General features: G+C 33.9%; 1 protein-coding gene across 1 annotated transcript in view; it reads left to right on the forward strand.

Moving 5' to 3' along the window:
- Positions 1-25055, forward strand: part of LOC149792421 (uncharacterized) — a 50395-nt gene that overhangs the window by 3735 nt on the left and 21605 nt on the right. The window contains exons 2-7 of the mRNA XM_089970994.1: positions 6491-6594; positions 7236-7274; positions 7597-7700; positions 15909-16032; positions 19349-19489; positions 22584-22769. Coding sequence (XP_089827120.1) covers positions 6543-6594; positions 7236-7274; positions 7597-7700; positions 15909-16032; positions 19349-19489; positions 22584-22769 — 646 coding nt within the window. The 5' untranslated portion in view covers positions 6491-6542. The remainder of the gene's footprint in view (positions 1-6490; positions 6595-7235; positions 7275-7596; positions 7701-15908; positions 16033-19348; positions 19490-22583; positions 22770-25055) is intronic.

Here is a 25055-nt window from a genome sequence, read left to right on the forward strand (position 1 = left end):
AGAAATTTAAATGCACTTTTCTTCAGTATTATTGACCATAAGACGTCGAATTAGGGGTTTCGTTTCCGGTGCTATCACTTACTAGTTCTGTAAACCTGTCTTCGAGTGATGCATTCATTAAGGCGTACACTGTTCATGACACATTGTGGTAAAATTGAAATCTTGAAACTAATTCAATTAACAAAAAGTATTTATATCATTTATTAAGGTTTGAGATTTTCCAATCATGTATAATTGTTATTGTTTAATCAGCATGTGCAACTTCCATCATGGCGCGGGCTGGATAACAATTTAAAAAAATGTGAATAACGTGCATTAAAAAATATTTATTTGGTTTTGGTATTACGCCTCTTTTTGTTGTTTCCATTATGGCCACCTTAACATATGCGGATGAAGATTCGGATATAAGTATGTGCATAACAAGATGTTATAAAACTTAAGCATCCACGCTAATTGGTTTAAAGCTATGTAATCATTAAAGACCATATTGTGAACACTATTTGAATATTCAAGAATATGACTATTTCGTTTGCAACAAAGTATATAAATTTGGTTACTTTCGGAGGGATAAAGGGTGATTATTCACCTCAGGAGAATGAAGGATTACCTCATATAATCCAACGATGTATACACTATATGAAGTTATAACTGTCTTGGTTATCAACATCCCTCATCTTTATGAATGATAGGTCCTTATGTTTGCTATAAACGAGGAGATAAGTCTCGAATTATTCTCGTTCTTTTTTTATTCTTTTCATTACACAATAATCTATGGCAACCTCAGCTGTCCATTCAACATATTTTTAGTGCGGGTCATAGGTTATTCTGCACTGTCATCAACCGTAGTTTCCGTTTCTTCGTTCATAAAGTTACGACAAAAATGCTCATTAGCAGGATTTCCTTTTAATGTATGATAGTTTTCAGTTTTCATCTTTATTCTGTTTATTGATTTTAGAACCAGTTATAAAGCCACAATATATTATTTAAATATCAAACACGTGTACGCAATGAGGTCTTCTACATGGAAGTACATTTTATTGGACTGGCAACCACCTACAAGTTCCAATACAGGTTTCGTCTCCGGGCAGCCAAACATGACAGAAGAACTGCTACAAACCTTTATCACCGCTTCACATTTATTTCAAGTTTATGGTGAAAAGCTTTTTGTTGATCATTGTCATCTAATCTCTCAGAGCTGTCCGAGATCGAACATTTTTCTATCGTGTACTTTATAAATGAGGAAACAAATATATGCATTTCTAAATGGAGATCTCTTATCAAAAGAATTAAATTTGTCACAGTTTGAAATGTGTTTAACCTATGCTTAATTATCTTTACATTTTTAATGATAATTGATTGTCGATAAAGAATGGAAACGCACATATTGCATAGTTTCAATTTTAACACATACTAGTTTGATGTAGCATTCGGACGAGTTGGATGTATCTGCGCTGTATATCAATATCCAATGGTGTTCTGGAAAAAAAGTAGTTGACTAAATTAATTTTGTTCTGATGAATTGCACTACGTTAGTAAGATCACGAGATTGACCAATAATCTGCCTGTATTATTTTCACTTATATTGTTCTATCTTTGATGAAATCGCATTACTGCATTCCCTCTCTATAGTTAGAAGCTTGCTGCTCTATCGATTCGCTACAGTTTTGAGTAACACTGATAAAACTCCAGACGTAGTTAACGGAGAAATTGTCAATAAAGTCCGAACATACTGGTAAAGTAAGAGATGTATAAACTAAAGTGTGTTGAAAAAATATTGGACAAACCATAATTGTGAAATGATGTTTCTGGAAATAAGTTAATATCTTCGGGCAGGACATATAAATTTATTTTTATTTATACTAAATCTATATATGAATTGGAATACAAGTTTTTAAATAATTAATTTCTGTACAAAACTTTATCATGAAAAATTAAAACAAATTTTGTGTGTGCATAAAGTTAAAAACTGTTAGTCGAATACTGAATTATCATTTCTTTTTAAAATGTCTTGTACTGAAAAATAACCCGAAAGCACTCAACAAATAGTTGCAATAATGTCTCAAAAACCCACAAACAAATGGACTGAGCGCCATTTTATGAATATTGAGAATTTATTCAGAGACATTCAGGATTATATCACTGTGGAACTGCAAAAGTACTGTCATTTCCTTTTAAATTTTTACTTTGTGTTCCATTTCCCTTTTTTCTGTGACTGAGTTTAAAACCTGTGATTCGTAACAGAAAACTGGGAGCTCGACTGGGATAATACTTGCTTTGAAATATTTCCGCGAAATTAAAATCAAATCTGAAAATTTAAACTCACTTTTTTAATTGTTGTTGGCTATGCAAATGACTTTAACTTCACATGTTTCAGAAATCTTTTGTGAGACCAACAAGATTTCACAATGTCATCTAAAGCTCAGAACTTTGTTTTAAATTATATCTAGGAAACGTTAGAGCATCAGATAAAGTACGAGCAACGTGACCTTGCCAGGCACTGTTCCATTTAGGAAGTAAAAACATATTTAGTAAGACAAGAAATGAATTAGTTGGTACAGTTTTTTGTGAAAAAAATTGTTTTCTTGATAACAAATTCTCTGGTTTTTATTAGTGTAGTCTGTGTCCGGGTCGGGTAGGAAATGCAAAAGAATTGCAGTTAAAAAGCCTCAAATGGGATTATAAAACTTCAACTGCTGAAGGAAATGATGCTATTGTAGGCGGAGAGAGAGAGAGAGAGAGAGAGAGAGAGAGAGAGAGAGAGAGATGCAGTATAGTTAAAACGAATTAGAACTGCCAGGCGGAAACAACTTTCCTTTCTACATACGAGTTCAAGTTAAGATGTTACCAAGATTATTGGATTAGTAACCAGTTTTAAGTAATAGGAATTATATCAATATTTTCTTCATTTTGAATAAAAATTGCTGTAAATTTGAAATATAACCAAGAGAGCGCTGGACTTTATTATTACAAAATGTACTTATTAGCAAAGTGATGTCAGCGCTTCACTGTCGGTAAAACAAAGTACTAATTATGATTTGCTCAAGTAATTTACCTTGAAAAGTATATGAGCTGATACCTGAGTCATATCGACAAAGGTTTAGGAATTGTAGGAAAGAAACTGAATAAACTCATGTATAATCTGCAAGGGAAAAAGAACAACTATTTCATACGGGGTGCTCGGGAAAATAGGTTGATCAAGATTACGATAAACATAAATAGTTCATATGAGTTGAAGGATTCACGAATTGCGTTCACAGTTACGTCAAAACCTATCTTGATGAGCAAAATGTGGAAACATTGGAAATGATACCCATACAACTGATGACTATTCCTTACTAAAAAGTTTCATTTGTCAAACATCTTCCATTCAACATTTGTTTGGCAGATAACTATCTCAGTCTCATACGATTACTTCCAAATCTCAATCTGCCATAACTTTTAAGAATCAAATTTCTGATAAGACTCATAAGAAATCCTGATCTTTTGTACTTGTACTTATTGTAAGAAGGAAGATCACGTTATTTCGGATTGCTGCAGGTTGCAAATTACGAACAGAATAAAGCAGTGCTTTTCCTTATTTGAATTATATGTTGGTTTTGTCTCCATGATTATAAGTTATAACTGTGTTTTGTACTTGACCATGTCCAAAATCAAGTTCATTTTATATCTGGCCACTAATTCCTGCGTTAAAAATAAATATTTAATATTTTTTATAGGAGAGTTAGTTTAATATTAGGATCATTGTCAAAAGAAGTAAACATGTTTATTAGGGTCTGGGTCATGGTTATTGAACCTAACCATACAAACCTGATGTTTACCATATTGGATATTATAATGGTAGTGACAGAATGTTGCAGAGTGGAAAAATTCGATAAAGTCATAGTATTTTCTAACTGTGATCTAGGTCAAATAGCAGTCTTTATTATCGTGTTTATCTAGAAATTATTTATTCTTACCGACAGATTTTGAATCATTGGTACTTGTTATGTTCAGTATTTAATTTCGATTGATAAGTATATTCTAATTATTTGTTCACTGGAAACATGGAGTACTCATAAAAAATATTCTTGGGCAGAGATTTAAGACAAGGAAAAGGACGATTGACGCATCACCAAGTCGATGCAGGCCACTGCAGATACATTAACACTTTCAGAGCTGGATCTTTTCACTGGAATTTAATTTGATCTTTATTCACTAGGACTGGTTATTTAAAGTTTTGAACTATTTAGGATTTCATTTGCAATACTGTAACATCTCATTAAGTTTTCACTTTGTTTTCTGGAAAAGATATTATTTGCTGAATTTTCAAAAACGTTTCAGCTCGTTTCTAATACTTAGTATAAGACCATATGATCTTAATAGATGTCGTGATCACGGTCTTGTATTAAAAACAATATATTGGTTGGGTCAATTAAGCTCCAGTCGGCTTTTATTATGGAGAATTATGAACCATTCATTTTAAAAAGGTCTTTATTACTTATTATTGATTCTATCTATCCCATTAAAAATAATAAGGGACACAGCGGCTAACTTTGGCTTTGTCGAAGACGTCTTTATCTAGTGAACGTGTTCTCATTAGGAAGTTGAGTGCGGGATTGTTAATGTTCCTCTCCATTGCGTCAATTCGACATCCAGCGTAGGCTCATAAGCCGTGACTGTCGGAGCGTGCATTCTTACCCCTTGAGGGTATTCATGTATTACTAGGCAATGACCTAGCTGGAGATAATGTTTTGGTTAATCCACCCGCAACTGATAAGCTTTGTTTGGATCCAAAAGTCGACCTTATTGAGATTGCCTTCCTGCTTGTGCAGTTACTAGAGCTATTGTAAAAAAGAACTGTTGAAAAATTTTCTTTTAGCTTACAATCTTATTTGCTCAATCGTCACTTTTGCACCTGGTATTGATGAATCAAAATGTAATGATCACATTGATTCTCTTTTTACTATTAATTTCTCTATCCTAATCAGGGTTACAAAAGACAATCAGTCGTTGTCAACTGGATTAAGATCCAGAGATCTACTGTTTGTTTCAGAAGGCACACAAATACCGGCTTTTTGGGGTGCAAATGGGGTTCTTATGAGAAGATGGAGCCCACCTGAGATACCCGCTGGTGACGAATGGTCAGAAAGCTACCAAAATCTTGTTCATAATTCATACCATTAGGAAATTCTTAATTCTTGTCCACGAGGCTCCCTTTTAGGAATCAATTACAAGATCTTGTATAATTTTTATTGGCCAAACATTAAAAGTGATTTTTCTAAATTCTGTAGATCTTGTCATAATTGTGAAATGGTAGAAAACCTTAATCAGAAGATGCTTAATGCTCATCTGCAACATATTCCTGTTTCACGAACCAAATAGCAGACTAATGGTAGACTAATGTGTCCTTCACATAAGACTAAGTTAGGCAACTGATACTTGTTTACCATAATGTGAGTTTCATCAAGATTTCTAGAAGCAGTTTCTTTCAAGGAATATTAAAGCTAAAAACTAAAGTCAAAGCATTTTTATCAATTTTATTTTACACCTTCCCATTTCTGTCCAGTTTGATCATGGGCATATTTTAATCTGTAATTTTCCAGCAAGATATGCATTGATACACATGGGAGCGGGAAACAGAAACAACTTTGCCATATGAATATGTTAAAGGAGTATTTTGGTAATGATAGCCCAGCTTATCTTTGAAACAATTTAATTGTACATGTTCACACAAAATGGTGATGGAATAACTTTAGTGACAATGGCTAAACCAATCTTAGGAAATGAGAAGTATTAAACAATTAGGAACAAATAATTTCACATGAAAAATTCTTAGCTATAGCAAATAATATGTGAATATGGGCACTTGTATCCAGATGTTCCAATACGAACAAATGAAATCTTCTATGACGTTGAATTGTAGTCTACAACTGTGTAACTGCTTTCTTACAGGATAATTCCTCTTAAACAAGATTGCTTGAAACACAAGATGTTCAATATTTGCTGGAGAATTATTTTTTTTGGAACTAAGCTAACGTAACTGGAGTTTAATACATACTCTGGTGCCGAAATCGGATAATACATTTCGTATGTGTACTGACTTTAGAAAAAGGTCAACAGTGTCACCAATACTGATTGATTTTCAATGCAAAAAAATGAATGGCTGCAGTGACAAAATTGGAAATGGAAGATATGTCACCATGTTTGACATATTGATATGATTCTGGCAACTTCCACTCACATAAAGAGCAAACGAAAGTTCGGCATTTGCAACTCCAGATGGACTTTACCAATATAAAGTGATATTGTTTGGTATGAAACAAAGTTCCGTCAATATTACAGCGTTTAATGAACATGATAACATAAATATATATTTCGTATTTAATTTCAGGTAATAAAACTGCTATCTGAATACTCAGTACCGATACCAGGTGATCCAGCATTTAATCCAAGAAAACGACAAAGAACTCAAGTCATTTTGGATAATTTCCTGTTTTGTTTTGTTTTGCAGATTGCTGAAATTTGCAATTCAGATTTGCTAAGCATAATTCCAGTGGATTACAATGGATCGGAATTATTTTATTGAACTCATTCTTCTCGTTATTTTTAAGTATGGTAGGTATCATTTACATGAATATATTCACAGACCTTTATAAGTCCAGGGCCATCTTTACAGAAAACAAATATCTAAGATAACATTTGTCCCCATTTAGATTAGTCTTAATAAGTATTTTGCAACTAATATAAAAATTTATCTATGACGATAAATTATCTTTGTAAACAATTAATTTCGAAGCTGTTTTATCTGAAATAAAATTTACAACAGCTTGTCCATAATGTAATTTAAATTAGTTTACCTTTACCTTAGGAAACGCAAAAGGATTTTCGGTATCTTTAAAATACAACACTTATTTTTTAAATTGTTATATTTATTAATGTGAAACTTGCAAAAGATGATAATTATGTGAGCAAAGTAGCTCAGTGGAACGAAGAAGAAAAAGAAGTGAAGATGACGATCACGGTTATGACAAGGATAAAGCTGACGATGTCGACTATGCTGCGGATCAGTTTGAAATCTACATCGACTACTCATGATGACGATGATGGAAAATATCAGTGATGTAAATAATAATTTTGAGAGGGAATAATATCTGCTGCTATTACTTCACCAAGGAAGACAAAGGTATTGGTGGTGATGATGATGATGACAATGATTATTATTATTGTTATTATTAATATTATTATTATTTTTCCAGGTCATGGATTTTCATCTGGAGATTGGATAGAAATCGATGGTAAAGTTGATAATTTTGTATCCTCTATATAGCGATTTTATCCCTTGGTTTAGAGTAAACCTGCAAAGAATATCGCTCAAGATATAACATAATGCGAAGACAAGACTAACAATTTAAGATGGACATATAAGAGGGAACATCTGGTAAATTGCATAAGGTGTAGCAGTGTGAATTAATACACACGCCAGTGATAAAGGCCAAATTTAAAAATTACCCGAATCATTTTCAGCCTAGTACACATAACTTGTGTTGAGTTTATATTTTTTGATCATTGATTTTGGTACAGGACTATCATTTGTGACTTCCATTGATATATTTACAGGATGCTATGCTCTGAACGAGACTATGGTTAACCAGACTTATACATCAGCAAATGAAGCTGGAGAATGCTTGCATATGTGTACAACCAATACAGTGGCTCTTCAGGTATATATTATTGTTATCTTATTGTATTCTCTGTATTATTTGCCTCCCTTCTTCATATATTTTATATATAACCATCGCAGAAATAACCATATATACAGGAACATAATAAATAAACGTTTATTTGATCATTTATTTATTTTCTATTTTCTTTCATTAATATAACCTACAAATAATAGACAAAGCAAACACACCATGTCGTCAAATATAATTTTTCGTAAACAATATAATAATGAAAACCATAAGTATTACATTTTGGTATATCAGTTAGTAAAGAGCGATACGTGTTCGAGCTATAGGGTTCACAACCTGAAATGGAATGGTTGATTAATTAATATGCATACCTGTTTCTTGAATACTAACTATTACACTGTTATCATCTGTAGACAGATAACCACATGTTACAAAGTGCATTCAAGTTTTAATGCACAGGATGCTGTTTGCATTATCCTAATCTAGTTAGACAGCTTGCCGACATATGTTTCATTCTAAGAATCACCTTTTCTTAGAAACACACCCCTGTGTTAATGTTCCATGGTTTGGCAGGTTAACCGGTTATCTTCGAAGGAGTCGGTGATATCAGTTGCCAGTCTGCCGTATCCACATGTTGCCTGGCACAAAAGTCAAATCCTGTGTTTATACAGGGGTGATATTTGCAACGCATATTGATAAATAATAAGTTCCTTTTATTTTACACTGTTTGAGTAGAAAACTCGGGTGAATATGTAGATAGATCGACAGACTGACAGACAAACATGTAGATAGATAAATATAAGCCATAGGACCAAATCCGCTGCCAACTAAGGAGAAAGAGAGCTCTCATGTACACACACACACACACACACACACACACACACACACATATATATATATATATATATATATATATATATATATATATATATATATATATATATATATATAAGCAGAGAGAGACAGATATACAGAGAGAGAGAGAGAGAGAGAGAGAGAGATGTGCACGTTTTGAGGCAGCATAGTCTTGTTTTTAGTATCAGTTTCACAATTTGCGTGATATCTTAAACTATGGAATGCCAGATCATTAAAAATGGATGTGTTTGAGAGATCGTAGGGTTCGCTGTACATATATCAGTGTGAGCTTGAGGTTGAGAGCTGGATAGAGGGTAGATCAAACTAGAGCGATCGCAGGGCGAACTAGAACAATCATATGGAGAGATTGCAGGATTAGCAGGACAGATCGTATGGTGAACTGGAGAACACAAAATTGAGATATCGTAATATGAGCTAGATTGATCATTAAGTGAGCTAGAGGAATCGCAGGGCGCGTTGGAGAGATTTCAGAGTCAGCTAGAGGAATCGCAGGGAGAGATTTCTGAATGATCTAGAGATATATCAGGGTTAGCAAGAGAAATTGAGCAAGAATGGGTGAGTAGGTGAAGACGAGCTAGAGAAAGCGAGATAACGCTAAAGATGATTAGCAGAATGGGAGAGGGCGAGATGGACAGGGTGGGCCGGACAGGGCGAGCTAGAGAGGACAAGCTGGACGAGACGATAATTCTATGAGGAAACTGTAAATTAAATTCCTCAAACTATACCAAAATTGCCTTGCGCTGAAATGGCTAATACGTACTTACTTTTAATTTCATATAATTGCATTCAGAAATAATACTGGGGTGATCCAAACCGCAGGAAAACACGAAAACTAAATTATATAATCCCACGCAAACATATTTTTTTTGGATACAGGCTTTGTCGAGACATAAAGTGTTGGCATCTGTCATATTTACTATTCAAAATCAGTACAAATCCGATGGTAGTCAACTGATGCGAATAGTAAATATATATATTATATGAATGTGTGTGTTCTTGATACAAACGTAATATCATATTTGCATTGCTTGCATTTTATCCTCATAATTTGTTTTTGTACATTGCCTTTTGTCTTAACACAAGCCGGAAATTGGTGGTCTTCAGAGGTTTTAACATTATGAATTCCATTATGGGATCTATGGAAATTTAACACTACATTTAGGTGACTATGGACTCTATTAATGCAGAGATGGCTAGTTCTAAGATTGAATTTTGTATACGTTCGTAAAGTTGCAATGGTGGTCTATTAAAACGGGAGGAGTCCAACCCTTTCAAAGGTACTGCAACGGTATTTTTTCTAATCAATCATCAATTAAGCGGACATGATTCCCTAATGCCGTTTCAGTTTGTAGTGACATAACCCATTACCTGCTATCTCATCTCTATTGTAAAAACTTTCTCCTTCAAAATATGGTATGGCCTAGTACATATACTGTACAGCTACAGAAGTTGAATAAATTCCAAATACAAGGCGTGCGTGTCGTAATTGTGTTCAAGTACTCCCATAGGATTTGTCTGCCTATCTCAGCATCTTCACTATAATAATGTTGCTTCGTACTATCTCGTGTACCGAAGATATAATGAGAATATAGTATAATCAATCTAACAACAAACCTGAATTCATTTGGTAGTCCTTGTTTAACTCATCAAAACATTATTGTTTGACGATTTATTCATAGTGTGATCTATTCTTGAAATACAAAGCTGTGCAAGGTTTCGTTTCTTCCAATTCGTCTTCGAATGTAATTGTCTCATCCAATGATCGAGTTTAGCATATACCAACCCAGCACTTCTCTATTAAATAGAAGAATCTAGCATGTTCATATTTTGCACTGCTATTTAGATGATTTGAAACATATCCTTCGTTTTAAATTGCTCATGTAACTGACGAACTTTGGTGATGTGCAGCATTATTGTAATGCATTTATATTTTAATTTCAAACCTCTTAATTTTGGTACTGCGCATATCGTGATTGTTTGTACGACCTGAGTAATGTAAGTTTTGACTATTGTCACTATGATTACAGGGGCAGTGTTTGTACGACCTGAGTAATGTAATTTTTGACTGTTGTCACTATGATTACAGGGGCAGTGTTTGTGCATTGAGAACTTTACATTCTATTTCATCACGCATGTTTGTATACCTTTGCTAATTTCTTTGTATCATTATCAGTTTGGAACGAATTCGAGTTTGATCGATGATCAACCAACGCGATGATCGGTGTGCCTGAAAGTTCATTGTAAAATGACCTGGAATATATTTATTTGAGAGATGTTATTGATCGTTTGTTTATAATAGTAGCCTGTATAACAGAATCATATATACTCTTTCATGTCATCATGAAAAATGTATGCCTCAGTATGAATACATAGCGAATCAGAATAGGTTGCAATCAGTCTCATTCATTCTTTGTATTTATTTTGCAAATTATACATTTGGAAAATACTTACGTTTGCACAAGATTAATAATTTAGGTTTGCCATCTCCAAAATCTTCAAGATAAATAACTTTTGCATATCTTTGAGGCATCATACTAACCCCCTGCCAATCCAAAATACAACGCTAACTCTATCTGAAATATTTTCAAACTCGTGTCATGTTCTAAACCAGGCGCACTGTACTAGTGCAGTCGGTCAGGTTTGTAATTTGTTACGTAAACATTTCGAAATTCCGTGAATGTGTTGCTTGACATCTAAATGTCTCTTTTGTTTGAAAACCCTTGACAGTCCAGTCATTTCGTATAAAGTTCGTTTGCCCAAAACGTTAAAAATCACAATGTATCACAAATGGAACCTTTAGATGACCCTTAAAGGGTTTGTATTTCAAAAGAGAACCTTCCTTAGGCATTATATAGATTGTATTTCCGACATTGAAGCATACACATTTGTGTTTGTTATATGTTTCTGTTTAAGAAGTATAATTTGACAACTGATTGGATATGCATTTGTAATTTGTATGTTTATCTATTTGGTTTGAGAAAAATTTAGATAAATCCTTAATTGTTGTATTGTGAGGTTTTCTTATTGAATTAACACGTCAACGTGCTGATTCATTCCCGTTGCCGTTACTCTAGCTGGTCTAAAGTAATTTCTTCCTATGTCTATCGTAAGTTGTTGTAGCATTCTTTGATGTTATCCTTTTGAAATACTTTTCCTAGTTATCACCACCAGCGTTTCGTGCATTGTGATTGATGTATCAAATTCATTTTCAAATTTACTAATGTTTTCAGTTATCATCGCACATGTATTTAACTACTAACTATATGTGTATACGTACTATTGAGATCACTGTACAATCTTCACAATTGGTTCGATGGTATACAATAAACAGCAGTTATCTTCGTTGTGTACCTTCATGCAAGAACTTTGTTGTAAAACGTTAAAGAGTTAATTTCATCAATGTTCAAGTAAAAAGCATATTTTCTATTGAAGGATCACTTGGTATTCACTGTGACCTTTGACAATTTTTTTTTATATTTCAAAACATCTGGCACTTTTCAATTGACAATGCATAAAGGTTCTTAAAAAGGTCTCTCATACCTAACTTTTTAACACAAGAATTTCAATAGTGTTTGTCAATTAATTCCTAATGAATCTTTGACTTTATATTCTGATTGGAACAAGGCGTTTAGCAATTTATTCTAAATTCGCATACTGATTTTTTAATAATGTTCAGTTTTGTAAATTTCATAGCCTATTCATTACTTATTTTACACATCTGCTGATATGCCATCAAAGCATTGCTTTTTTTGTTTGCTTTTGAAATCATCATCATGTTATAGCTCATAGCGTTTTTCACGATAAATGGTTTGAATTTCAGTTCATGAATTTTCTTAATATGTACGCCCATCATAGGTCTAGTAAAGGTAGTCGATTTGTTTGATACCTTGTCGTTCCTGAAAACATTAGGGATAGAAGTGCAAAAAGGTATAATCATTGTTCCATGAAGCAAGTATTGACGCTTTATCGTGAATATTTTATTTAAAAATTTTGTTTTCTTCAAAACATTTGCAAGAATTTAGTATCAATAAATTGTAATATTGCTAAGGTATTGGATGTAGCAAATAAAGATTTTTAATCCTACCCAGATACAAAACTGTCCAAATTGTCCTTTCACATCAAGAGCTATGTGGAATCTAACAATACATAAGGAGATGAACGAAACCTGAGAGGAATTCAATTCTAGACAAAAATCTTAGGCCGATAAAGAGGAATAGGATAACACTAATTACTTCAAAGCAAGAAAATGCAAGACACAACAGCTTGAAATTAAAAATGCATTTGAGGAAAGTATTGAAAAGCAGATAAGAAATGTTAAATACTGAAAGTCTTCAATTTAATCTCAAAACGTTCGATTGAAAAGTTAAAAGTATTATACAAAGGTTTGATTACGTGGTAGAATGCTTGAATAAATTAATTGTTTTTGATGACATGCACACTATTGCATTTTCATCGTGACACACAGCATTCTGTTAACTCAGATTTGTATTTCATGATTGGACCACCATAAAATAACTTTGTAATGACCGAGGTTAGTCATGTACTATCTACATCGCCTGTTCTTATAGGTTGACTGACATACTTTGCACCACATTTGATTAGTAAACATGAACGATTTTCCAGTTATGTACTTATTTCTGTACGATTTCTAAATTCACTTATATGAACTAATATAGACTGCGATAACACCGGCTCATCCTCTACTAATCATCCTCTTCAGTACGTCCTCTTCTGAACATTCATTCTCTCTCGCCTTTCTCAGCTCGTCATCTCCGGCTCATCCTGTTTAGCAAGTCCTCTCCAGCTCGTCATCACTAACTTTCCCTACGATCTCTCCAGCTCGCCCTATGATCGTTTCAGATAAGCGCCTAGAAGACAAAGCTGATTGACAAATAGTGACAAACAAATCTCAGCCAAGATTAAAGTCAGAGGACATGAACTGGAAACAGTGAGCCAGTTCAAATATCTTGGTTCTATAATCACCGAAGAGGGATTAAGAGCAGCAAGTTTGTCAAGAGCAGCACAAACAACGGCAGCTATGTCCAAGCTAAGACCCATCTGGAGAGACAAGAATATATGTCTGAAAACTAAACTCAGACTATTGCGAGCACTAGTCATCTCAATCTGTTTGTACTCATGTGAGGCATGTACCTTGGCAGCAGAATTACAACGAAGAATCCAGGCATTGAAATGAGATGCTACAGAACCATCCTTGGCATCTCTTACATGGACCACATCACAAATGAAGAAGTGAGTAATACCATGAGGCACAAAGAAGGCCAATATGAGGACCACCTCACCATCGTCAGAAAGAGAAAGCTGAAATGGTATGACCATGTCACTAGGGCCAACAGTCTATCCACAACAGTCCTGCAGGGCAGCGTCCAGGGTGGCAGAAGGAGAGGTAGACAGAGAAAAAGGTGGACTGACAACATCACAGAATGGACCAGGAAATGTTTTGCGGAGACACCGGCATTGGTACATGATCAAGACAAGTGGAGGGAACTGTTCAGATGTTCAGCAGCACAGCGCCTCGATGACCACACTAGATCAAGAGACTGATGATGATGATGATGATGACGATACCACAGCGCTATTGCGGTCGTCGATGCCATTGCAGTTTGCAAAAAATATCCATGTTATGTGTATGCCAGTATCTCAGATTTCACAGTACATTTGCGAATATTAATAGTTGCATGAAACTTGCTAATGTCAGGTTCCTTGACTGTACAATGTCCTACCAAAAGTGGGCAACTGTGGTTTTATTTCATGAATCTTTTATTCATGCATGCATCCTGAACGAAACGTCATGTATGCATGCATTTCAGAGAGTACTTCACTATTAGATACAAAAAAGGCCACTACGACCAGTATCTGCTCTATGGCATTCCCTCAGATGTAATGAACTGTAAGCAATCTTGCTAAATATCAACCTTGGTATCGTTTAGTTAGCGAAAGCAGGTTTAGAATAAGTGTCCTCTAGCAGATGAACAAGTCCCTGAACATAGCAAAATGAATCAACAAACCAGTGACATAACTCCTTACGTGCCTGGTTACTTATTCAACAATGCAATTTCCACGTTATCCACTAGCTTTGACTCCAAATTAAAACTTGCTTGAATAGTTTATATTAGAGAAATGTATGTGCGAAAGGTGGTCGTGTTTTGAGCCAATGTTAAATATTTCTACAAATTTCTCAATTTAAATGTATCTGACTGGATCCGTTTGTTTTCAGCTGTATCCAGTCAGATAGCGGATCATTAGATATTGGTTAGGTTAGCTAAAGATGCCAAGAGTTTCTTGTCGTGTGGAGAAACGTGGATCCACAACCCATGGCGAACAATGATATGTCAGCATCAGTGTGCACAGGCAAACTTTGTTACTGACATTTTGTATTAGCAGGACCATTTTACTGAAGAAATATAACTAAACCATTTGAGTCTTTGTTGGTGAGAAGAAGATATATGTTTAGTGTTATGTTCAGTGATTAATTCCAAAGAAGATGGACAGTTTGATATATAATACACAAAACGTATACATTATGAAAGTTATCTCAGCATGAAAATGTAGCAGATATTTTAACGTATTGAAAAGGAAAACAATCAATGTGTATGAAATTCGGATACAGCAGGAATTGCAAGATACAAAGAACAATTGTAAATTATAGCAAAGGAATGACCAGATATTTACCTTATCATAGAAAATCTGCTGTAGATAATAATGTGAAAGAGTCTCCATCTGAAATACTGCTTGCATAATTAGCATTAAATTCTTTGTTGTACGCAATGAAGTTAATTTATGTTCTTTCTATACGTTACAGAAAGAAACCATATGCATTTGATAATTGATTCGATATGTCAGATGACTAAGATATGACATGGGTATCATGGCTTTGTTAACTGGAGAAAAAATAGAGAAAGAAAGCGAATACGATGTAAACGAATAAGATGTTATCGAAGCTCTCGAATTTTTCTCTTTGTCACTGCTTGTGTATATATTTCTCTCTTTGATCTGATTGCCAATGCATTTTTACCGTATCAGTGTATTAACATTTAAATAACTTGTATTATAATTTATTCAGAAATGATTAATTCTTTATATGAACTTTAAAAGTAATATATTATGAACAAATTACATTTAGATTGCTTTCAAGTTTCCTTGTTGAATGCTATTTAGATTGTAAGTGGAGATTTTTCTGAAGATACGTATAAAACATTTAAAATGATGTTTTTCTTTTTATGAATTTGTTATTAAGACTAGTCTAATCTCCAAATCTAGCTAGACGTGCGTCTGTGTAAGATAATGTAAAATGTTGGCAACTGGAACATAAATTTGTTTATTTCCATTGATCTGTCCCTGTAGGGTGAGACATGTTTCTGTATGGGCAGTGAACCATATAGAACAACCGAGTCATTTTGCAATAGAACTTGCAGTGGAGATCCAAGATTAAGGTGCGGCGGCGATGCCAGAGTTTCAGTTTACAAAGGTAACTTTTTGCAGATTAAAATTCAAGATGATATTTACAACAATGTGGCCAAGTATGCACAAATAATGTATAAAAATATATATCCTCGGGACAACAACTTTTGTTTAGGAAAGGACAAATAGTTATATAAGTGATCATGATAACTTGCAAAACTAATGTTTTGTCTGTATAGACACGTTAAGACTACATAATCTGAGAAGCCTGCTTCTAGCATGTAATGTATATGCCATATCTTTAAAGCATAGGTATAATTAAGATAAAATCAAAGCCTAATTAAACATTTTAAGCCAGCTGCTTAGAAACTCGCTCCGTTTCGTTAGAAGTCACCCGAAACAGTTTAACATACACAGGATGGAATATCTTGAATTAATATATTACTATATGTCGGAACAATTTATGTATGATAAATACTCTTTTTTACATTGAAATAATATTTAGTCGGAGAAAGACTAATATTCAGTGAATCAAAGAAGCTCTAGATCGTAAAGATACGAGATAGATCGAGACCATATATTTAAGAAATAGAAAACAATGTTTCAAAGAATGAAGCACGAAGATAATTGCATTCTCACTGCAAAACAGGATTGGCAGCGGAAGAGTTCTATTCGTCGATGATCTTTTATATAAGCAAATTTCGTAGACAAAAAAGCGTAGTATTTGTGGGTAATTTCGATGTACATGAAACCCAGCAGGTAACATACACGTTTGATTTGTACGTAATTTACATATATGCATAACCTAGTAGGCAACATATAAGTTCTATGTTTTTGATTTTGTCAATGATTATTGTTTTCTTGCGTCGAATACACTATGGCTAGAAGCTATGAATATTTGTCCTAGGGTTAACTTGCTTGTATCCACTTGAGCACATACGTGCAGAGTATGTTTCTTTAAGTTATCTTTAAAATATCTTTTGTCATTATGATAATATATTCTCGAACATTAGCTTTGAAGCGTTAAATGTAAAAAAGAAATGGAACGAGTAAATGATTTATGAAATAGATGAACATAAAGATGAATAATTAGAACAATAATGATAAAATTGAAACATATCTACTCATGCTGTGGCAAATGATGATACTGTGTTTCACTAGCATATTGCAGCAACAATCATATGTAAATACATATTACTAGCTTGGCAGTAACTTCTCATAGGTCGGTGGTTTTCTTGGGGTTTTCCTGGGTTCTTCCTGCACCAGATATACTGGCTGCTATATATAACCTATCTTGGACTGAAAACAGCGTTAAACCCCAGAACGACATCAACTAACACGTTTTACACTGCATCAATCATGGCCTGGGGCAACTTTTGAGCAAAATTGAACAATTATATGTTTTTTGCAACTTAACCCGCTCTGGCAATACTGATGTTTTGTTTTTGTTTTGTTGTTTGGGTTTAGCGCCATTTTCAGTACTTGATAGGCTACACATTATGCCTAAACACTCGGTACAGGAAGACCCAAGGAAATGCTCGGGAAGAACCACCAATCCGTCGAATGCTACTGGAATGCTTTCTCGCATACATACGTCGGACGAACCGCGACTCGAATGGACGCGGACAGAGGTGAGATGTCAGTCATCTGTAAAGGCGAGCGCCTAAAGCAACTCGGTCAGCCCACCCTATCCCACTTGGTGAACCAAGTGTGATGAAAGATGCACTTCTATTTAATTGTTGCAGGATTCATATACAATATATTCGAAACCTATATGCATACAACGTATATGTTTCGTTGGATGTACAATATACGATTGCGTAACCAATCATTATGTTTCGTTCATACAAAGTGACTGGCTATTACCGCTTAAATCTAACTTACAGTGGTATTAATATTTATATCTACTTATATGTCGGAGATCCCGAATTTAATCATATTGATATTGTACATTATTTGAATATAACTCACCTGGGTAGGCTATGTTGGATGCAAACAATATATATTGAATGGTTTAAATCTATATTATACATAAGGCGGTACATATTGTCCATTGATTCCATATTTATTTCATTAGCTAAAACTGTTCTATTTCCACATTCATACTAGGTTAGATTATCCAATTGCAATTTCACATTAAATTTTAATATATATATATATATATATATATATATATATATATATATATATATATATATATATATATATATATATATATATATATTAATCCAAAATTGTACCATAAACTATTTCTTAAACATAGGTGCTATTTTGTATTCGCCTTGAAACCTTTGATGACTTGTCGTCTTATAAATACATAATACAATCATTTCTATTGTATTAATTAGATGGTAGATGTACAGTAATTTAGTGTTTCAAATTGGTTCTGCAGCCAACATGTTTGACAGCGTTCGGTATCTCACTCACTGGTCATGCTGATTAGCGCCTTTAGAATTTTATATGATTGTCCTGAGTCCTTAATTTATTGTTTGTATTTGATTTTCGATGGCTTCTTTTTCAGTTTAAATCTAGCTAAAACGCCGATGTACACTAACACAAATCTAAAGCTAATTACTTCTGCTTCTTCTTCTTCTTCTTCTTCTTCTTCTTATTATTATTATCATTATTATTATTAATTCAGTTTAACATGTCGACTAGCACCTTACGACTTTTATGTATAAATATCACGAGTACCTGATTTTTGTTTTTCTCTGCTTTTCGAAGCCTTTTTTCAGTTTTAAGCCAACTGAGATGCCGAAACACACTAAACCGAACTACATTCCAGTTACTTATGCTACTCAAAACCATTAGACGTCTTGCAAGAGTCATCTATTGGTCTAGGGAACGATATCAAAATCCAACATAAACGCTGATATACACTAACCCCAACCACGTTCCAATTACATCTGTTATTCACTCCCACAAGACTTTTTACGTGCGACAACTCTTTGTATCTGACATGCTATAAAATAGATAGCTTAAATTAGAGAAATTTATTTTTTGTGCGTTTTAACACAAATTGATACCTTTTATTCTACATAAAAAATGAATTGGGTACCACATTCCATAATTTAATCTATGCCACGAAGTTGGCTCATCCTGAATGTCACACACACCACACATACACACACACACACACATATATATATATATATATATATATATATATATATATATATATATATATATATATATATATATATATATATATATATCTTATCCATTTATTTTCGCCAAACAGCGACTATAGCATCATCGTCATGCTGAAGCTCAAAAGGTATCTGCTTCATTTACATACATTCACGGATGATTTCGCGAACACAGTATAAAAATAATCAGAACACCTGGAAATGTTAATGGATATTGTTTTATATTTTATGCAGCACGCCCAGATATTTCCGAAAAGTGGAGATCGTTAAATGGGTTAGAGTGCTTGACTTACAGAGCTAATAGTGAGAACGTACATGATGGCTTATTTGAACCGGAGAACTGTACTGAAAATCATGCTTATTATTGTTCTGATGGTAAGTGCCCCTCTTTCGTATGTCTTATGTTTGTTGTGTCAAACTGCGTTTCAGTTACACGTATAGTCTGGTAGCCGAGCCCCCTTGTACTGTCAATACTTTCGATCTTGAAGAAAACAGAGTGGATCAAGCTGTCTTTCTTAAAATAATTTCCCGAAGGAACATAAAGCAGATTACACGACTTCGCTCCTCTTGTGCGCCTCCCGTCTTCCTCAAAATGTTTTATACTCTGTATAATATGTTTGAATGAGCATCAACATCTTAAATATGTTCAAAGCTATGAGTCAAGAGATTAAGGTATGTGTTAGAATCCAGTTGTGTTTTTTCCCCAGTATTTCTTTCATTATTTTATATGCCTTACAAAAATATTCAAACGATTGATACTCATGGCTAAATGATGATATGTTTAAACATTTTGACTTTGTTTATGATCTAGAACTTTTGCTGAAACACCCATCTAAACGCAACGATTACTGAAGAAACGTTTTCATATTGTAACGAATAGAGTTTGAAAGTTAATATAGATAAAACCCACATTGCAGGTATCCCCTTAGGAGGTTATCTAAGGAAGTTTGAAAATGGTTCTTCCGACATCACTAATTGAACGTTGCTTGTTAATATAAACATATCTTAGTCTTGATATTTAATCCTCCAGTGGTGTTCGGTATAAACTTCTTGTCCGAATAAATATCAAAGGTATTGTTTTCAGTCAAGAGCAAGTTGTTTAAGTTTGGAAACTTATCAACAACTATACTTTAAAATCCTTTGGATAGATATACTGCCTAGTTTATCACATGGTGTTGAAATTAGATGTTGAATGATTCACTTGACACCGAAAATGTATATTTAAATTGCTGTACGTACCACCATGTCGGCCGATTTGCGCGTCGGGTAATTATGCGCAACGATTCGTCATTTCTGTAAACATTGAATCACGTGTTACATTTTGTCAAAAATCCATTTTGTATCAAGAAATTACTTTTGTTTTTAAATTAAGAAAAGTGATATTCATAAAATGTACAAAAATATCCCACATTTGGACTCGAAATGCATATGAGAATTTGATTTCTAAATGTCAACATGAAGACCCATTCCATGACCTTCTTGAACCTGCAAACCAGAAAATACCATTTACTATGTATCTATTATAATCATACAAACAAATACATTTTATAAAAGATGGAAATGTATACTTTAAAAAAGTTTGCATCTTAATCCAGGTTTCCAGTTTTGCAAGTTGTTCTACACATACAAAATCGTCTGCTACCCAACAGGCCAGCTTGTTGCAAGAACGGGATATTCATGAAATTTCACGGCTTATAGTCTGTTTCTAATCTGTAGTATTTTTTCCCATAAACAACACGTTGTGTACACATTGCATACTATTCCTTGTTGTTTCTCTTCCACATAATAGCTTATTTTGTAAAAAAATGTTGAACTTGACTCATTTTTTTACAAGCTCGGTTTAGTTGGCTGAATATCGCTGGCTATTTATTGGCCATGTTACGTTGAATTTTGTTAAACAAGCTATAAACCAGACCTAACTACTCGACTAAACTTCTGACAGAAACAGTCCAAGGTAATGTATTTCATTTCTATAGCTCGATGGATAAACATTACATCTTTTCAAAGCTGTGCGCCGAATTGGCCGACATATCGCGAGTCATGAATACAAAGGGGTGGTCCAAAATTAATGTTATTTTAAATAGAATATTCTGGTGAAAATTGCCTCTTTTTAAATGGTAAGCATTGCAGTATTTTATTTCCGTCAATCTGTCGAATTTGGTATGCATTTTGCTTCAATATTGGAGACAGAAACCTTAGGTGCGCAGAAATGCCCTGAAACTTACTAAATGTATTGCAAGCTGCTTTCTCTATAGATATGTTTGCAATAAAAGCTCTGAAATTAATGTATATTGTTAATTAGATCAAATATTAATTGCAATTACTAAAATATCCAATAGTAGACTAAGATAGGTTATGACCTGCAGCTTAAATGATCTGCAACTAAATGTTGTACATCCTATTGCGTGAAATCAAACATGTAATTTTCACTTATAATTTTTTTAAACTTATGTGCTTGTGACTAATTAGATTTTCATAACTTTGTCCAGGCCGTGACGGATTCAAATCAACACACAAACCTTGGCAGCACCATGAATTGCACAGATTAAGAGCTTCCGAAAACATTTTGCTTTGGTATTTTGATTGAACTTAACGTCTGTTCTGTTTACAAAACAAAGTTTGAATCTGCAAACACTCTGAAAATAATTCCTCTGGTATCAAGGTTCTCTGAATCCCTCGGGTGTGTTGAATTATTCGCTCTTTTGGCATAGGTTTCAACGACTTCGTCTGGACTTGGCTATGTCTGATGCAATAAAAGGAAAGAAAGCATATATTTGGTCCATATAGTTACACATACTCGAGTCAAGAAATAAATTTATTGGTTTATAATGTACTTTAAATTGGTTTATATATAAATTAATGTAGACAAGTAGCGATAACAGGTTCGTAGCCACATGCAGATGGTAGATAATTTCTAATTTCGAGTTAGATGGTTCATGTTGAATGTAATGGCCAAATTGCTATCCTTTGTTGCAATGAAACGTGCATTACATCTTTTAAAACTGTGATTGGTCACCCTGACACGCACCTTGTCCACATTCGCACATGTTAGCAGCATTCAACTGACAAAAATAGAACAATGTGTCCTTAAAGGGTTATAGTTTTCCTTCTCTCTCATTCTGTTTGTAGTAATTATTTTATCTCTCAATCGCTTAATTGTTTTATCTACCGATCGATTTGTGTACTTCCGCACGGATCTGTCTATCTATTCATATATGTAGAACTATCTTAATGTCTCTCTCACTGTCATTCTTCCCGTCTTTGTATGTATGTATGTATGTATCTATGTATGTATGTATGTATGTATGTATGTATGTATGCAATATGTCAAATAACAATAAATAACGTTTACCAGTATTACTATCCCTCTCCGTAGGTTTCATATATGTTCAGAATTCCTTAAATATATGTAGTCCAAGGCTAAACCATAACTACTAACATAGTTACGATGCATTTTTTTTTCCATTAGAATTTAAGAACACGCTATTGCAATGTAACCGTGAACGTAAAAGTAGCAAGACCTGGTCGGGCGCCCTGGATGACTGTAGATCAGGCGGATCCATACACAGTCATCTATGGCCTGCTAATGATGACTGCCGGGAAGCCTATGTGCCTAATGAAAAGTTTTGGGTAGCAGTTTACCAGTGGATAAAAGGTACACTTCTTGAGAAAGCTACGTAATTTAATATTTAGTCCTTAAAGAAGATATTTAAGTTACATTCCTGTGCAATGCAACAGTGGTCTTTTGGAAAGGAAGTGCACTATACACAACGGTGTGATCAGTCAAATATAAATCATAAATATATTAACAAAACATGAGTTCCGTTTCATTTGACAGTGACAAACAATTTGTTTAACAAACGATAGCACAACTCATACTGTATTTCCGTGCTGAATTATGTTCTGACTGTTGCATTGTGTTTGTTTATTGCCGTTTTAACTACATCAATCCCTAAACTTAATGTTAGAGTCCTATATCTCTAAATGTAAGATTTCAGTACATCTGTATCGGAGTGAAATTCAGTTCATTGATTTTGTAACGTTTTATTCTTTGTCTACTTTTGTCAATAATATCTTTTTCCATACTGCTGTTATGGAACAGTTTCCGAACAATATAAAGTAATTTTTAATGTTATCTCTTATTAGTTTTCTGACTCTGACAATATATTAGTTATTAGTGTTACCTATTACCTTGCTCTTCCAGTCAGTAACTTTATTAGAAAACCTATTAATTTGTGTTACCTCTCTTGGCGTTTTTGTTGGATATCTTTATTTAGTTCTCTCATTTTCTAATGTGATTTAAATTGCCATAGTTTTCAATAGATTTTCTAAAAGATTTCCCCATGTCCTACACCGCGAACTCTATGTCACTAGTTATGATACGTTCGATTAATTTTAAATACGATTGGATGTTAGGCATATGTTAGATTATTTGTTATAAGAAACCACAAATCATATTGTATTATCTTCTTTAACTACCGATCGATTTGTATACGGATCTGCCTATCTATATATGTATGTCTATCTTAATTGGTTGCCTGACATAATCATAGGTAGGTGACTGACACAGTTTGCCATTATTCTGCGAAATGGTTAATAAGATGCAGGAATAGGTGTGCGATGCGCATAAGGCATCTTATGATTGGGGTTCCTACATTTGATAAGTGTGACAAGTTATGCAGTATTTAGAACATCACTTTCAAATTTCAGCCGAAACCTTATTCAAGATCTTCTGATAAGTTGTGTTTATTCCTGAATGACCAATGGAGTTTCATGGGGAAGACTAAGAATACTCTGTCAATATGCCCATGAGACGACAATCTGAAATGTCACTGATACTCGTCACCACTGGGTACCTCAGGTAGCCTACATTTTCTCATAAAAGTCCCATGTTCACAAAGAACAGTACTGGGACTTGTGTACCTTCAGTTTCGCTATTAACCATCTGAAACAATCAAGAGATCTCAGGATGTTATTTTTATTCGGCAACAGAGTGATTGTGTTTTGTCACTTCGATTAAAATAAATAGAATGAGTAGAAAAAGAGGATCATCGTTATCAATACCTATTGATTGATCAGTAGTTTGGAGCTAAAATTATAATTTCCCGAACAACACTTTTGTTAAGGGCTCTTTTTACCATAGCTTTGGTAATTGCACAAGTAAGATACCAATCACAAGTAGGATACCATGTAGGATACCAATCACGGATTTCTCTCTCAATAGGAGCAACTGTTTTTAAAAAAATCATGTCAGTTACTAATAGATTAACCATAGGGTTATCTCCAGCTATGTTATTACCTAGTAATAAATGAATATCTTTCATATGTAAATAAGTGAGTGCTCCTTAATCACGGGTTGGGAAAAGAAGTCTAATGCCTTAATGACACAATGGAGAGGACCATATACAAAACCGTACTCTCTTCCCTGAATAGAACATTTTCTCTAGAAGAAATGTCAGACAAAGGGCAAATTACCCGATAGCAGAGACTCTAAGAAGCTCGTATATCCCATAATATTCTAATGAGGATCGGCGTGATAAATTCCCTGATAAGTGATATAGAATCTTCTGAAATGAATGGTTAAAATAAGTATCCAAACAGAATCAGGCCGTGGTATGTTACACTCAATACTAGACAGTGACATTGACCTACTTGGAATGAGAATTCTGCCTTTATTCTGTTGCTTGAATTCAACTTGAAGTAATTAGTAACAACGTGTTCCTTCTTTTACAATAAGAGCACATAAGAAGACGTAAGTATTTCTGTTCAGTTTGATCAGATGTTTTATTTATAAAACATGTGCTGGATTTAGGATTAGAGGTACTCGTAGAAGACTGAGCTGAGGAAGGTATATTAAGGTATATTGACAAAATGACTCTTTGTTAGCCAAGGAATAACCATCAGCTGTGCAAGCAGTATTTTACAAAATTTCGAGATAGAT

This window comes from Sinohyriopsis cumingii, chromosome 9 (genome assembly GCF_028554795.1).
Source record: "Sinohyriopsis cumingii isolate HCF-2022 chromosome 9, ASM2855479v2, whole genome shotgun sequence".
Classification (NCBI taxonomy): Eukaryota; Metazoa; Mollusca; class Bivalvia; order Unionida; family Unionidae; genus Sinohyriopsis; species Sinohyriopsis cumingii.